This window comes from Gorilla gorilla, chromosome 21 (genome assembly GCF_029281585.2).
Source record: "Gorilla gorilla gorilla isolate KB3781 chromosome 21, NHGRI_mGorGor1-v2.1_pri, whole genome shotgun sequence".
Taxonomy (NCBI): Eukaryota; Metazoa; Chordata; class Mammalia; order Primates; family Hominidae; genus Gorilla; species Gorilla gorilla.
In genome coordinates this window covers 74,128,460-74,144,665 of record NC_073245.2, presented here as the reverse complement: position 1 = coordinate 74,144,665, position 16,206 = coordinate 74,128,460, and the positions used below count along the sequence as shown (strand labels likewise).

Below are 16,206 nucleotides of genomic sequence, written 5' to 3'. Positions count from 1 at the left end.
TGGGACTTCTTCCTACAGGAAACTGCCCATGCTACACACTGCCCCCTCCTCCCTCCTGCCTGATGGTGTACATGACGCATGGGGGCGCCGCAGCCACCTTGTGACGACGTGGTGAGAACTGAGAAGCGGGGTGACCACCACACAGCCCTCGGCCCGACGCCTTGAGCTCTCACCCCAGCCTCCACTGGTTCAAGCTGCTGTGGTTGGGTTTTCTGTGGTTGGGTTTTCTGTGGTTGGGTTCTCTGTGACTTTCAGCCAAAGGCATTCCTAACACACAGGCGGGGAAGGGGAGGCGGTTTGCAGAGTGGTTAGCAGGGGCGTTCAGGAGCCCGTCCATTGGCCTCTAAGTCTTGCCTTTCCCTCCCAGCTGCTGTGGGTCTTTACTGTTACAGAACGGTGCCTTCACTTCCTCATGTTGTATGCGGGGGAAATAAAACTAGCCGTTTCCTGGGGCTGTCGTGGCATTTAGTGAGCTGATTTGTATGGAGAACTTAAGAGTGGTGCCTGGCACCTGGCTGAGTGGACGAATGCTGCCGGCCGCGTTTCTGTGATGACCGCATGATCGCATCTTCAGCGGAAGGTGTGTCCTTCCCACATGGAACCTCACTAGGCCTCATTGCTGGCCCTGCCCCTGGGTGCAGAGAAGCAGGGATTGTTGGTGGAGACCAGCGGAGCCCACGTCCAGTGCGGTTCTTGGGCCTAGGCAGAGTGGACAGCTGAGGCAGGTGCGGGCGCGTGAGCTTCAGGTCAGGGTGGCGGCCACAGCTATTTTTCATCTGTTGCTTGCTCTTCTCAAAAGGTCCAGTTCAAAGGAACAGAACACACCTTTTTAGACCCAAAGGCACCCTGGGGGGCTGCATGCTGATCTGCAGGCAGACAGCCAGAGGGTCCCCCAGGTACTTCTCTGCCCTGGGGCAAGGGTGGCTGTTTCTCAGCACAGGTCTCCATGGGTCTCAGAGTCCTCCTGCAGATATAGATGCCAGGATCCTGCAGGAGTAGCCCTTGGGAAATGCAGCCTGTGGGCCTTTAGAGGGGAGGGGGAAACCAGCTGTGGCTTGTAGCCAACCCTGCAGGGGCCTGGATGCCACCTGGACAGACGCCTTCAGTGGTCACTGTCGTTTTCAGTGATGCCTCTTCCCCTCCTGAGAACCTGCTGGGGCCGTGCACAGAACCCAGCAAACTTGCCTTGCACTGGGGCCCTTCTGAGGTGTTGTTTCTGCTTGTCAGGGCATCCTGCACCTCCTCCTCCCTCCCAGACATCTCCTGGGAGCAGGCGGGTCCTTCATAAATCACCTGCACCCAAGTCCTCCTGGCAGGCCAGCGTCTGGGAATCAGACCTCAGGCATGGCCATGGTTGGCCCATCCCAGGCCAGAAAACTGCATTGTTCAGACATGGCTGATTTGGAATTTGTGATGATTCACAAATATGCATATCCGAGGTGTAGCTCAGCCCTCAGGGAAGACAGGGATTGCCAGGCAGACCAGCAGGGTGACCAGGCAAGGACCCCGTGGACCTCGGTGCTCTGAAGAATCTGGAACACAGGTGGTTTTCAAAGTTGTCTTGTATTTATTAAGAGAGGTTTGAGTTGACAAAATTACCTTGGTGGAGTCCGGAAAATGAACTGATATTTTGAGCCAGAATGTATTATTAAGTTGCTGTTAATATGAAGGAGTTACAGCTGCAGATAATAAGGACACTGTCAATGACAGTGTCACTTCCGGGAGCCACATAGACGCCTGCCCCTGACCTTCCCCGCCCATGAGGCAGGCACTGTCCTTGTTCTTTTACTGAAGATGTGTGAAGCAGTGGGAAGGAGCTTGCCTGGGGCCACCCCAGGGCCATACTGTGGTCACGCGGCACTGCCGTGGACAGCATGGTAGAACCCCTGCCTGCTGAGGAGGGGGCTGAGTATGGGCAGTGCTGTGTGCACGTTCCCACCCTGATGGAGGGACACAGGTGAAGGCCAGGGCATGACCACCTCACACTGTCCACGAAGCCATCCCTCCACCTGGCAGCGAAGCTGGCCGTGAGGCTACGGTCATCCTGCAGTGTTGGCAGGAGACACACAGACCAATAAACCTAGGAACAAACCCACACAAATGTGCCCAATGGATGTCCTGAAAAGATGTCAAAGCAATTCACTGGAAGGAGGACAGCCTTTCAATGTATGGCTCTGGGGCAGTCATGGAAAATATGGAGATGAGCAAAAAATACACCTGGATCTACATCTCACATGTTATATAAAAATTAACTCAAAATGCATCATGGTCCTAGCGTAAACTACAAACCTAAACAACTGTTAGAAAACCCAGAGAAGAGCATTTTCAGAACCTAGGGCTTGATGAAGAGCTCTCAGACTTGATGCTGAAGCCTGCTCCGTAAGAGGAAGCATGGATAAACTGGACTTCCTCCAAATTAAACACTTTCGCTCGCAAAGACCCTGGGAGGAGGATGGAAGACACGTTACTGAGTGGGAGAAATATTTGCAAACCACATATCCGACAAAGGACTTGTATCTAGAATATGTAAAGAATTCTGAAAACTCAACAGTAAAAGAATAATGTAGTAGGAAATGGACGAAAGCCATGAAGAGTCGTTTCCCTGAAGAGGACACGCAGATGCCAATAAACACAGAAAAGACACTCAGCACCATTTGCCAGAGGGAAAACACATTAAAACCACGAGGGGCCACCATGCACCTCTTATAATGGCTAACGTTGAAAGTGATGACAACATCAGATGCTGGTGAGGATGCCGAGAATCCGGGTCTCTCAGGAGGGCGGGATGAGTGTGCGACGGGGCAGCCCCTCTGGCAGAGAACACGGAAGTTCCCCACAAAACAAATGCCTGCTCCCGAGATGACCCCACAATTGCATTCTTGGGCATTCATTCTAGAGAAATGGAAACTTAAGTTCACACGAGACCCCATGCAGGAATGGGTGCTCAGAGCAGCTCAGTTCATCACGGCCCAGAGTTGAAACCGCCCAGCGTCCATCAGCTGGGGATGGCTCATAAGCCGCGGTACACCCAGGCCACGGAATTCTATGCCACAGAAAGGAACGAGCTATGGATACGACCTGGCTGTACATCCAGAGAACGATGCTGCAGGAAAACAGCCAATCCCAAAAGGGAACACACGGCTGTGATTCCATTTCTATGGTATCCTTGGAATGACAACACTACAGATGAAAATAGAGTCGTGGTTGCCACAGGTTAGGGTTGATGGGAGGCACACAGACAGACACACATGCAGACACAGACACACACACAGATGCAGACACACAGACGCAGACACACAGACGCAGACACAGAGACACAGATACACAGACACACACATACAGACACAGAGACACACACACAGAGACACACACAGATACAGACACAGAGACACACACAGACACAGACACACACACAGACACAGACACACATACAGACACAGAGACACACACACAGACACACATGCAGACACAGACACACACACAAAGATGCAGACACACAGACACAGATACACAGACACACACATACAGACACAGAGACACAGACACAGAGACACACACAGATACAGACACAGAGACACACACAGACACAGACACACACACAGACAGACAGAGAGACACAGATACACATACAGACACAGACACGCACAGAGAGACACATACGCAGATACAGACACAGACACACACACAGACACAGACACACAGACACAGACACACATACAGACACAGACACACACACACAGACACAGACACACACAGACACACAGACACAGACACACATACAGACACAGACACACACACACAGACACAGACACACACAGACACAGAGACACACACAGATACAGACACAGAGACACACAGACACAGACACACACACAGACGCAGACACACAGACACAGACACAGAGACACAGATACACATACAGACACAGACACGCACAGAGAGACACATACGCAGATACAGACACAGACACACACACAGACAGACACACAGACACAGACACACATACAGACACAGAGACACACATACAGACACACATACAGACACAGAGACACACACACAGACACAGACACACATAGACACAGACACACAGATGCAGAGACACAGACACAGACACACAGACACAGAGACACAGACACACATATAGACACAGAGACACAGAGACACACAGACACACAAAGACACACAGACACAGACACAGACACACAGAAACAGAGACACAGACACACACACAGACACAGAGACACACACAGAGACACATACAGACACACACACAGAGACACACAGACACAGACACACACACAGATGCAGACACAGACACACAGACACAGACACACACTCAGACACAGAAATACACAGAGACACACACAGACACAGAGACACACAGACACACAGAGACAGACAGACACACACTGACACACACACAGAGGCACACAGAGACACACACACACACACACATACAGACACACCAATGAATGCAGGTCAAATGGGGTGGGATCCTAGTAGGGGCTGTGGCCGGTACGAAGGTCAGTTTCCTGGCTGTGACCTGCACTGCGGTTCTGCAAGGTATCACCCTTGGGGGAGGCTGGCTGAAGGGCTTACAGAATCTGTCTGTCTTATTTCCTACAACTGCATGAGACTTTACAATTATCTCAAAATAAAAAGATTTTTTGAGAAGTCATTTCTTCCAGTGAAATCCCATCGGGAAGCCCAACGCAGCAGACGAAAGTGGCGAAGCTTGGGTGGACCGAGTGAGGGCTGCGAAGCCAGGCCCCAGCCCCCTGCACATGGGGGGCCCCTAGTCACCTCCGTGGGCCTCAGGCCCCACTGGAAACTGGGCAAAAATCCTCGGCCCTCCCGTCATTTCAGGTGGACCTTGTTTTTTTTTGGAGGGAACCCTGATTTTGGTTCCACTTTCTGGGGAACTTCAAATAAACCAACGTTGATTTCTTTGTGGAAAACGTCTGTGGTACAGGTCTGCGGGTCACCCAGCAGGGCCTTCTCCCACCATCGGAACTCACCAGGCTTAGGGTCACATATGCAGCCCGGGCCGAAGGCCTCGGTGGGAACGCCCACTTCCTGGAGCCCCGTCTTACTCCATGGCAAACGCACAGGCGCCGCCCACAATCCCAGACAGCGCGGAACACATGAAGATGGAGGGTGTCCCCCGGTTGTGTGCCACAGGCTGTCACTCTCTGCCCCGGGGAGGGGTATGGGGGTGGGGGCAGGGCAGTGAGACCCACGAGAACCTGCCTTGGGACTTTTGCGGGGACTCTTGGGAAAAACATGCTCCCCTCACCCCCAGGGCTGTCCAGCTGCTTAGGAACAAGCTTTCGGCCTCCAAGGCCATGGTGGCTGCAGCAGAGAGGATCTCTTGGAGCAGAAAGGAGGGTGGGGTTGAAAACCGGCCGGGGAGACTCTGGAAACACATCTCAGCCAGGGGCGCTGCCACACCTGGCACTGCCAGCCCTGCCTGCACTTCCCAGTCATGGTCCCCTTGCTCGGGGAGCCCCTGGGGTGGGCTCTGCATCCTGCTCACTAACAAGACATCTCACTCTGTACCCCAGCCACAAAAGAGCCAGCCACAGTGCCTGCCACACCCTCTGAGCCCAGCAGGGCAGGTCAGTAGTGCCCCAGGGGATTTCATGAATTCAGGAGGGCTGGATAAGAGTGTGGGGTGCACACAGGACCCTTGTGGATCCCGGGGGGGGGCTGGGGAAGAATGTGAGATGCATGCAGGACCCTTGTGGATCCCGGGGGGGCTGGGGAAGAGTGTGGGGTGCACACAGGACCCTCGTGGATCCTGGGGGACTGGGGAAGAGTGTGGGGTACACGCAGAACCCTTGTGGATCGCGGGGTGGGGGAGGTGGGGAAGAGTGTGGGATGCATGCAGGGCCCTCGTGGATCCTGGGGGGCTGGGGAAGAGTATGGGGTGCACACAGGACCCTTGTGGATCCTAGGGGGGGAGCTGGGGAAGAGTGTGGGGTGCATGAAGGATTCTCGTGGATCCCAGGGGGGTTGGGGAAGAGTGTGGGGGCCAGGCAGGACTCTTGTGAATCCCGGGGGGCTGGAGAAGAGTGTGGGGGGCACACAGAACCCTCATGGATCCCGGGCCTGTACTGGCATGCTCATGTCCGCAGATGAACTCCCCAAGCCTTTGAAGTTCCTCTGGAGCTGAGTCAATATTTAACCCATCTTTCCATTTGTTTTCCATTAGAACACGCATCTGAAACCCTTCATTACCCTGTCCTTCCAGAGAATAATGACTAATTTCTGGCGGTAGTTTTTCCTCATCCCACAAAGGCACTGTGTAGAACCCTTCTATTATTGTAATTTACTGATGGAAGAGAAGAAATTGTAGAGATGATTTCCAAGTCCTGGGAAGACCGCCACTGAGAGAAGCAAGCCACACTTTGCGTGGACACCATCTCTCCCCGCCCTTGTCTGGGGTGGGTGAAGGGTGACTGAGGTGGGCTTGACAGTGGCACCTCCAGCTCCGTCCTGGCTTTTGCACAAAGACAGCTTGTTGTGGGACCAGAGACAGACTCCCGATCCCCCAGGGGCTCTGAGAGTCCATGGACATTTCACTCAACATAGTCCTGGAAAAGCTCAGGAATGGTGGGAAGAAGGGCTGACTCCGGGGTCCCGGCACCGACATGTCCTCTGGCTGCCAGGCCGTGCCCAGCTCTGCAAACGGCCGGGCAGCCGGGCTCTCCAGGCTTGGCTTACGTGGACTTATGAGGCCACGGCTCCGCAATTTGCTCTTTGTTATCCTAATAAGCAAAGCCAATTGTGCTTTTGGGAAGACTTTCACTATTGATTTTTTAAAAAGTAAGACACGGGAGGTTTGATTTGTGATAGAAAGGCCAGGAAAATCCAGGCCTTTAAATAGCATCCTGGGTCTCCGGGAGAGAGGCCAGTGGTATCTGTGTGAGGAGTGTGCCTGGCCTGCCGCCCACTCCTCCACATCTGCACCCTTGCGAGGGGCTCCCGTGTCCTCATCCGTTTTCTTTGGCTGCCTGGAGCTAATCTGCTTACCCCCTGCCCGCCCCTTAAGGGATGGCTGAGGACCAGCTGCCCATGGTTCCAGTGAAATAATGTCACATTCATTCCCTTCAGTGACACTGGACACACCCGTGTGTCATAATCCTGAAAGACAACCAATCAAGGGTGCAATTCACCCTGTTCACGCTGCAGCCCTGGGGGCGGACCAAAGGCGCAATTCACCCTGTTCACACTGCAGCCCTGGGGGTGGGCCAAGGGCGCAATTCACCCTGTTGACATTACAGCCCTGGGGCAGGCTAAGGGCGCAATTCACCCTGTTCACACTGCAGCCCTGGGGACGGACCAAGGGCACAATTCACCCTGTTCACACTGCAGCCCTGGGGCAGGCTAAGGGCACAATTCACCCTGTTCACACTGCAGCCCTGGGGGTGGACCAAGGGCGCAATTCACCCTGTTCACACTGCAGCCCTGGGGGTGGACCAAAGGCACAATTCACCCTGTTCACACTGCAGCCCTGGGGGTGGACCAAAGGCACAATTCACCCTGTTCACACTGCAGCCCTGGGGGTGGACCAAAGGCGCAATTCATCCTGTTCACACTGCAGCCCTGGGGGTGGGCCAAGGACACAATTCACCCTGTTCACACTGCAGCCCTGGGGGCGGACCAAGGGCACAATTCACCCTGTTGACATTACAGCCCTGGGGCAGGCTAAGGGCAAAATTCACCCTGTTCACACTGCAGCCCTGGGGCAGGCCAAGGGCGCAATTCACCCTGTTCACACTGCAGCCCTGGGGCAGGCCAAGGGCACAATTCACCCTGTTCACACTGCAGCCCTGGGGGTGGACCAAAGGCACAATTCACCCTGTTCACACTGCAGCCCTGGGGGTGGACCAAGGGCGCAATTCACCCTGTTCACACTGCAGCCCTGGGGGCGGACCAAGGGTATAATTCACCTTGTTCACACTATAGCCCGGGGACCGCCCACGCAGCCACCTCCATGAGCAGGTGTGATAAAGGCCTGCCTTCCAGTCCCAGAGATGGGATGCTGCTGACCCATCTCTGGGGGCCTGCAGGGGCGTGTGGTGCCCCTGGGAGCTGGCCCTGGCTCTGGGCTCCATGTGCTCCAGATTTCAATGCAGAAACAGCCTCCCATTTGCCCAGGACTGCCAACTTCTCTAAAGCCTGGAAGTCGTCACTTGCTGGGCACTGGCCAGGGGCGTGGTTGCTGGTGAAAATACAGGACACCCCATTAAACGGGAAGTTCAGATCAGCAAGGATTACTCTCTTAGTGTAAGTCCGTCCTAAATGGTGCTTGGGCCACACTTTAAAGTGCTTTGCTGACTCTCTGAACTTCACATTTACTTGGTATCTTGTACTTTAGGGGCGGCCCCAGCAGAGGTCTCCTCAGTGACCTCACCTCCCCCCACCCAACCCAAGCCGGGCAAAGGTTTGTCCCAAAGAGAACCCCTCTCCACCCCCCATGCAGGAGGCAGCCACAGTGGGGAGCTGCTCTCCTCACACAGAAGCCCCCTGCGGTTTGTTAACCCACAGACCCGGGCCACCTGCGGCATCTGGATGAGCAGGTGGGGGCTGTGCCAGCCCTGTGGGGATGTGGACACCCAGGTTCTAACCCATGTGCGCCCTGAGGGTCTGCAGCTGCTTCACCTCCCCAGCCTGAGCCTCCTCACTGCTGGTGGGGGTCGTCCACTTCTTGGCAGTCACAGATGGCAGAGATGCAAGACATGACACGCTCAGCTAGGGCCCCACACATGAAAAAGCAGGCGCCACCACCGGTGCCAGAGTGAAGTCTCGGGGGACAGGCTCTTGGGTCAGCTCTGAGGGGAGCAGACAGCCTCAGTCACATGGGATCGCCTCTGCGGGGGTAGTCCGGGCCTCTCTCGCTTCCCGTTTTGCTTGGAACCAAATCTTACATTTAGCTGGGAGGCCTCCAGTGGCCTCAGCCCTCTGACCTCGTTGCCTCCCCAGGCCCTGGCATGGGCACCTTGCTCCCCTAGCCTCTCCGCCTGCCCAGGAGCCCACCCCAGTCCCACTCCGGGAGCTGCTCCACCTCAGGCTTCAGCTCCCAGCCCACACGCCAGCTGCACAGAGGGGCCTGCCCAGGCCCACCGCTGTCCCCAGGACTCCCAGTGCCCGGGTTTTCTTCCCAGCCCGTTGGCCCTGCTGTGGCTGCAATCACTTCTCACCCGTGGTCTGCAACCCCCTTGACCCCGAGGCCTGTGAGAGCAGGGGCTTTGGTGGACATCTGCTGCATGCCGTGTGTCTGCGCCCAAGTCCCGTGGCACCATCCTGGTAGCGGGGACTAAGCAGCCCTCCCCTGCCCTCGGGGCCTGTGCTGCACCCGCAGAGCCCACAGGGTCTCCAGCAAGCAAACGCTAAAGGCCTCACCTGGCTTGGAGCCCTCGTCCACGGAGCCGTTGTAGACCTGGTTGATGAACTCAGGGCGGTTGTCATTCATGTCGATGACGTAGATGTACAGGTCGATGGGGTTCTCCACCTTGTTGCCATTCATGTCCACAGCGTGGGCTCGGAGCTGGAAAAGCAGCAGAGACAGGGCCCAGTGGCGGGTGGGCACCCCCACTCAGCTGAGAGCGGCCTGGGACCCGCGGTGCTGGGGTAGGAGACTGACGGCAGAAACAGGTTGGCTATAGGGGCCGGGGGGCTTTGGACATGTCATGGAATTCTCTGAGCCTCAGCTCTCTCCTCTGCAGAAACGGGAGTCGGGAGAGTGCAGAGTGGGGCGACGCACAGAGCTGGAAGCCAGCATAACCCCCCAACACCCCACGGTCAGGCCCAGGCCCACCCAGGACCTCCCACGCCTGCCCAACTGTTCCGTGAGCCACCGACTGTTCTGATCAGATGTCTGGAGCAGGACAGGTGCCCCTTGGATGGGGTGATGTCCACCCAAAGTGGCAACAGAAAAGACATTTGTGCCTAACTGGGCGGGGTCTTAACTCCTGCTACTGTAAGGTTAGTCCCCAGGGGAGATGGGGAGGAGACAGGCCGGGGTGTGCAAGGGCCAGAGCTGGAGCTGGGAATTGGGCCCATTTGGGCGTCCACTGAGAGTCCAGCCTGGACAAGTTCCAGGTTCCTCTGTGTCTGCGTGCCCTGTCAGCTCTTGGGCACAGCAGGGGAATATGGGTGGTGGTGTGGGGGGATCCGTGGAGAGGCAGGGCTGGGAGGCCTGTGTGGAGCTCCCGGGAACGTCACAGGAACCATCTTTGAGGTGAAAAGGGAAGAGCTGAACCTGGGCTGGAAGGTTCCGCAGGAGCTTCTCAGAGTCACCCCTTAAGTTCTGGATCTGTTCTTTCACTCATTCATTTGTTCTGCAGATGCCCATCAACGGCCTGCAATGGCAGGTGCTGGGCTGGACCCTAGATTACTGTGCACTGAAGGCAGTGTGGCTGCCCTGGAGCTTCCATCCACGGGACAATGGACACCGGGAAGAGAAGAAGCCATCAGTGGGTGTGGTGGCCGCCAGGGAGGCCTCTCAGAGGAGGGGCTGCTTGAGCTGAGACCTCAAGAACAGGCCAAGGCAGAGGACACAGAGAGGCTGGGCGCTGTCAGCAGGCGAGGGGGCTGCTGAGGGGCTGTCGGGGAGTGGAAAGGGCACGTCCGAGGCCTCTCCACCCAGAGCTGGACGGTCACCCAGAGGTGTCCTCAGCTCACATCTTTCTGCCAAAACTCCACATCACCCTCGAAGGTGGACACAACAGACCTCACTCAAGGTATCTGCAGCAAAACATCACCCAGCCCAGGGTGGCCATGAGAGAAGCCCCATGCCAGACGGGTCTCCACATCATCCCCTTGGTGGCCTGCCTCAGATGGCCGCTGCCACTCCCCCGAACTCAGGGGATCAGGGGGGCCCTGAATTCCACACCTGCCCCAGGGAAACCCAGGAGCTAACTGTGTCCATGCCCACACCAGTGTTTTGGTTTGTTTCCAACCATCCAGAGTGGAATTTTACCCCCTACATTGCGTGTTTACGGAAGATCTAGAGGCTGGCTTTACCCAAAGAGGCAATCTGTGCTGTAGTAAGGAGACAAACTAGCACTGACTCCTGGAGGAACTGCAGACTGCCATGCGAGATGTGGCCGCACGCATGCCAGGTCAGCTTTACATATCATGTTTAAACAGCCTGAAGTGCTGTGTGGTTGCTGGAACCGGCTGTCCCCGCCCCGTCGCGGGCAGACTCCCCCATCCCCGACCCATCTGCAGCTCCGTCCTGCTGTGGATGTGTTTCCCACACGCCCAGAGGTCACAGGGCCTCGGGGGAAAAGTAATTCTGAGCTAAAATTAAAGTTATTATCTCCTAACTAAAGCAGTTTCAGGCGCTATCTGTAGCAGCGGGAGCAGCGCGAGTGCGGATGAGGAAATACCGCCTCTGCCCATGGCCTGTGTCCTCCTTGTCCCACTCCCTGCCTCACCCCCAAAAGATTCAATTACATTTGACAGCTCCTGTTGAAATCTCCCCTGCCCATCTCTCAGGCTGGGCACACCCAGGGTGGGCCTGAGAGAGGTGATCTCGCCGTGGCAGTGGAGGAAACACGCAAACATAGGTGGAGGAGTCCTCCGAGTGTTCTGCAACCTGCAAATCGGAGCGTGAGGCGCAGAGTGCACTTCCTGCAACATCTTGAACAGGACATTTTTCTATCCTCATTCCGGGAGACAAGATTAGGAAATATTAATACACGGCCGTGGTCTGGCATTGGGACGGGAATGCGCTCGGGGGAAACGTGTCTGTTGACACATGACTGTCCAGATGTGTGTGGGATCTAATGCTCCCGCCTCTTGGCTGCTCTCTTTTCCTCCTATCTTAATTGTGGGTGCGGGTTCCCTCCAAGGCGTATTGAACTGGGAACAGTCCATGAGGGCCTTAGAAGTGGCCAAGGGGTGCAGGTGTTGGAGACTTTCTTCATCAGTGACATCGGCAGCCAACATGCACCGTGTGTTTGCTCAGGGCCAGGCAGTGCTATAAGAACCCTACACATGTTAACTCCAATTTTCATCAGAATCTGTGAGATTGGCATTGTCTTGGTCCCTATTTTACAGATGAGGAAACTGAGGCTCAGGAAGGTTAGAAAACTTTCGGAAGATGACAGCATGTGGCCGGGTGAGCTAGTGTGTCTAACTTACAGAATCCTTCAAGGAATCTTCTGGAGCATCACCCTGCAAAGCCAGCAGTGAGCACTTGTGCATTTGAATGTTTACAGGCTGGCTTTAGGGTGACACGTGTCACAGTCGTCAGCATACTCAGGCTGGGGATGCGTCCTCGCCACCCTCAGCCCACAGAGCTGGGTGGAAAATGGAACAGGATCCAAGAACACTGGTGAGGCAGAAAAAACTCTAAGATGGCCCCAAGGATGTCAGGTGCTGGTCCCAGATGTGAAGACAGATGTGTTCCCTCCCCACTGGGCTACGTTTTTGACCTTAAGACACGGCTGGGTGGGCGCCATCCAACCACATGGGCCTTCGAAAGCTGAACGTTCTCCAGCTGGAGGCAGGAGAGAAGGGCATGCGGGCATTCTATGCACCTTGCTGGGTGACAGTGGAGGAGACACGTGCCGAGGCATGCAGGTGCCCTTCGGGGGTGGCTGTGGCCCCCCGAATAGCCAGCAAGGACATGGAGACCTCAGTCCTGCAACCACAAGGATCCAGACCTGCCACAGTCCCAGTGAGCCTAGAGGCAGGTCCTCCCTAGGGCCAGGGGAGCACCCAGGCCGGTGAGCCTAGAGGCAGGTCCTCCCTAGGGCCGGGGGAGCACCCAGGCTGGCCGGCACTTTGATTTTGGCCTGGTGAGACCCGGAGCAGAAACACAAGCGAAGCCCATCTGGACTTCTGACCTACAGCACGGTGAACTCATAGGGCGTTGTTTCAGCCACTAAGTTTGTACTGATTTATTACACAGTGCAGAGAACTAACACACCCCTGCTGGCTGGCACAGCTGTCCCCAAAGACCCTGGTGGGCATCCTACAAGGTGGAAATCCGGAGTTGGGGTCACACTGGAGTCTGATGAGGAGTGTGATGCCTGCAGGGAGGGGCTTCCTTCTCCAGGGAAGGGCAGGAAAGCCGGGTATCCCCAAGGCCTCCATCTCGGTGGGACAGAGAGATTAGCTACAAGTGGAACTCGAGGGCTTCATTCCAGAATTTGGAAGATGATGCAGCTTCTTCTCCCTTCTGGGCCCTGCATCTCCTGCTGACTCTGCAGTCCCTGAAGGGGTGAGAAGGCTGGAGTCCAGCCAGATCTCAGGGCTCACCATTCCTCACTGTGAAAATGGGAAATGAGGATGATAAAACTAATGATCTCCACGAGCTTGCTCCTAGAACCTGGTGTGCAGGAGGCAGCGAGAGATGCTGGCGATATGGGATGACTGCATTTCTCATCTTCAAAGCAGGGAGAAAAACCATGAAGCCTCAGGGCTGAGGCAGGAAATAGACAGGAACATGGGCTCGGTGCAGTGGTTTACACCTGTAATCCCAGCACTGTGGGAGGCTGACGCAGGCAGATGGCTTGAGCTCAGGAGTTTGAGACCAGCCTGGCCAACATGGTAAAACCCTGTCTCTATTAAAAATTCAGAAAAATTAGCTGGGCGTGGTGGCAGGTGCCTGTAGTTCCAGCTACCTGGGAGGCTGAGGCAGGAGAATCGCTTGAACCTGTGAGGCAGAGGTTGCAGTGAGCCGAGATAGTACCACTGCACTCCAGCTTGGCTGACGAAGTGAGACTCTGTCTCAAAAAATACAATACAATAAAATAAAAAAAGTCCTAGGTACTTGGGAGGCTGAGGTGGGAGGATTGCTTGAGCCTGGGAGGTTGAGGCTACAGTAAGCTGAGATTGCACCACTGCATTCCAGCCTGAGTGACAGAGCGAGACCCTCTCTCAAAAAACAAAAGAAAAACAAAAGAAGGGAAGGCAACGTGTGTGCACAAGTGTCTGCACACTGGCAAGCCACGTGGGTGGCTGGGGCAGGTGGGCCTGACCTTTCACCAGCAGCCCCACCCCCACTGCCCTGGGCTCCCTCGTCTTCTTCCATGGCCAGCTCAGGTGGGGAGTGCGGGAGGCCCGAGTGCATCCGTGGTGAGGGCTGGGGCCTGCAGGTGAGTGACCCAGGTCCCTGGTCCCCACCAGCCTGTGACCCCCATCTTTCTGGGGGTTTGCTGCAGGACCATCTACAGAGGCACTGCACCTTTCCTGGGTAGAGCCTGGTGCTGAGCAAGGCTCTGCATATGCATCAGGCAGAAAGAATAAACAGATGAATGGAGGTGTGTGGCATGGTTTGGATGTTCCGTCCCTTCTAGATCTCATTTGAAATGTGCCCTCCAGTGTTGGAGGTAGGCCTGGTGGGAGGCGTTTGGATCATGGGGGTGGATCCCTTGTCAATGGCTCAGTGCTGCCCTTGTGGTAACACGTGAATTCTTGCTCTGAGTGCACTCCAGGGCCTGTTGTTTAAAGAGCTTGGCACCTCCGTCCCTCTCTCTCTCTCTCACTCCTGCCATGTGGGACGTCTGCTCCCCTTCACTTTCTCCCATGAGTGGAAGCTTCCTGAGGCCTCCCCAGAAGCAGATGCCGGCGCCATACTTCCTGTACAGCCTGCAGAACCGTGAGCCAAATAAACCTCTTTTCTCTCTATATTACGCAGCCTCAGGTATTTCCTTATAGCAATATGAAAGGGCTAACAGCGTGTTTGCACATGTTTACACAGCGTGTTTACACTGCATGTTTACACAGCATGTTTGCATGGCGTGGCAGGAGGTGGTGGGGGTGCTGGATTCCTCCCCAGTGCCAGCCACTGTCTCTGCACATGGTGGGTTGAAAATTTCTACCTGTGCGTGTGAGGAGGGCCTTGGGAATGAATCACAGAGGGGTGGGTGACCCAGATCCCTGGAGTGGCCATTCCAATCTCTGGCCCTGCACAGCCAGACCCCTGCTGTGGGCAGAACTCCCAGGCTGGGTTGCAGGCTGTGCCTTAGGCTTCAAGGTGCATGGAGGGGGCACTGTCCAGCGGTGGCCCTCGAGGTCCCCGTCCCCTAGCCGTGCTGTATGCAGAGGTAGCTGAGCCCTGAAACCTTTTCCGGGGAGTTGGTGGGAATGTGAAGGCTGCCTCTGGTGAGAATCCATGGAGGAGAAACAGCTCACTGGGGATGCTGCAGGGAGTGCCAGCTCTGAGCTCCAGGTTTCCAGGAGGAATTACAAGATGAAATGGAAGGAAGAGGCCTTCTGCTGGTGCGGGTCACCCGGGAATCACTGTGCATTCAGCAAGTGCTGGGTCCTGAGTCCTCCTGCAACAGGCACCCGGCAGCCCTACAGCACTCCTGGTGCCCCTCAGATGCCCCGGCCAGCACCCACAGGCTGCATCTGCGATGCCACACCAGGGAGAAGTGGGCTGACCCAGCTGTCCTGGTGCCCCTTGGATGCCCCAGCGAGCACCCACAGGCTGCATGTGCAATGCCACACCAGGAAGAAGTGGGCTGACCCCGCTCCAAGTCTGCCTTAGTTAAAAAAACAACAACAGACAGAAACACGTGTCAGGAATTCACAGAGTTGAAGGGATGGCTCCCCCTGCCCCACATCTAGATGTGGCAAGACTTGTATCAAGTCTGTCTCTGAATCTGTTTCTCACGGTCAGTCTCTTTATTTCTGTCTCTATGCCTCTGTCTCTGTATTTCCTGTGTCTCTCTTCTCTGTCTCCTATATCTCTCTCTGTGTCTCTGTCTCCCTCTCTGTCTCTGTATCTCTATCCCTGTGTGTGTGTGTGTCTGTGTCTCTCCCTAAGTCCTTGGTCTGTAGCTATTTCTTGGCAGTAAGGGCTGTTGAGTTCCAGTTCCTGAGCCTGTTGTAGATGCGTGTTGACGGCAGCCCAAAGCCCGTTTTGGGAGCCAGCAGCCATGCTGAGGGCCTGTCTCTTGCTGCATAGCCAGTGGGCATCAGCCGGAGTCTCTGGTTGGTTCTGTGGTTCTGCCTCGGCCACTCCTGGGGGGCCCGGCACACGAGGCCCAGGCACTGTCAATCAGGTCTCCCCAACACCCAGCCAAGGCGTGAGCCTTCCCAGGAGGCAGCCGTGAGGGACTGATAAGGCCCCGGTGCAGACCGGGGTTAGGGCAGCCACCTCCCAAGTGGGCTCCCCAGGATCCATCCAGCTCTGCCCCTGCTTCAGACGGTGCCTCAGGGGCTGTCAGGGAGGCCACT

The 16,206-nt window shown here is 55.8% G+C and overlaps 1 protein-coding gene across 2 annotated transcripts in view; it reads right to left on the bottom strand.

The window, feature by feature from the left end:
- CDH4 (cadherin 4) overlaps nucleotides 1-16,206 on the bottom strand; it is a 690,417-nt gene that overhangs the window by 80,074 nt on the left and 594,137 nt on the right. For both annotated transcript variants that reach the window (XM_055372827.2, XM_055372828.2), the window contains exon 6: nucleotides 9,409-9,553. In XM_055372827.2, the coding sequence (XP_055228802.2) occupies nucleotides 9,409-9,553 (145 nt within the window). The remainder of the gene's footprint in view (nucleotides 1-9,408; nucleotides 9,554-16,206) is intronic.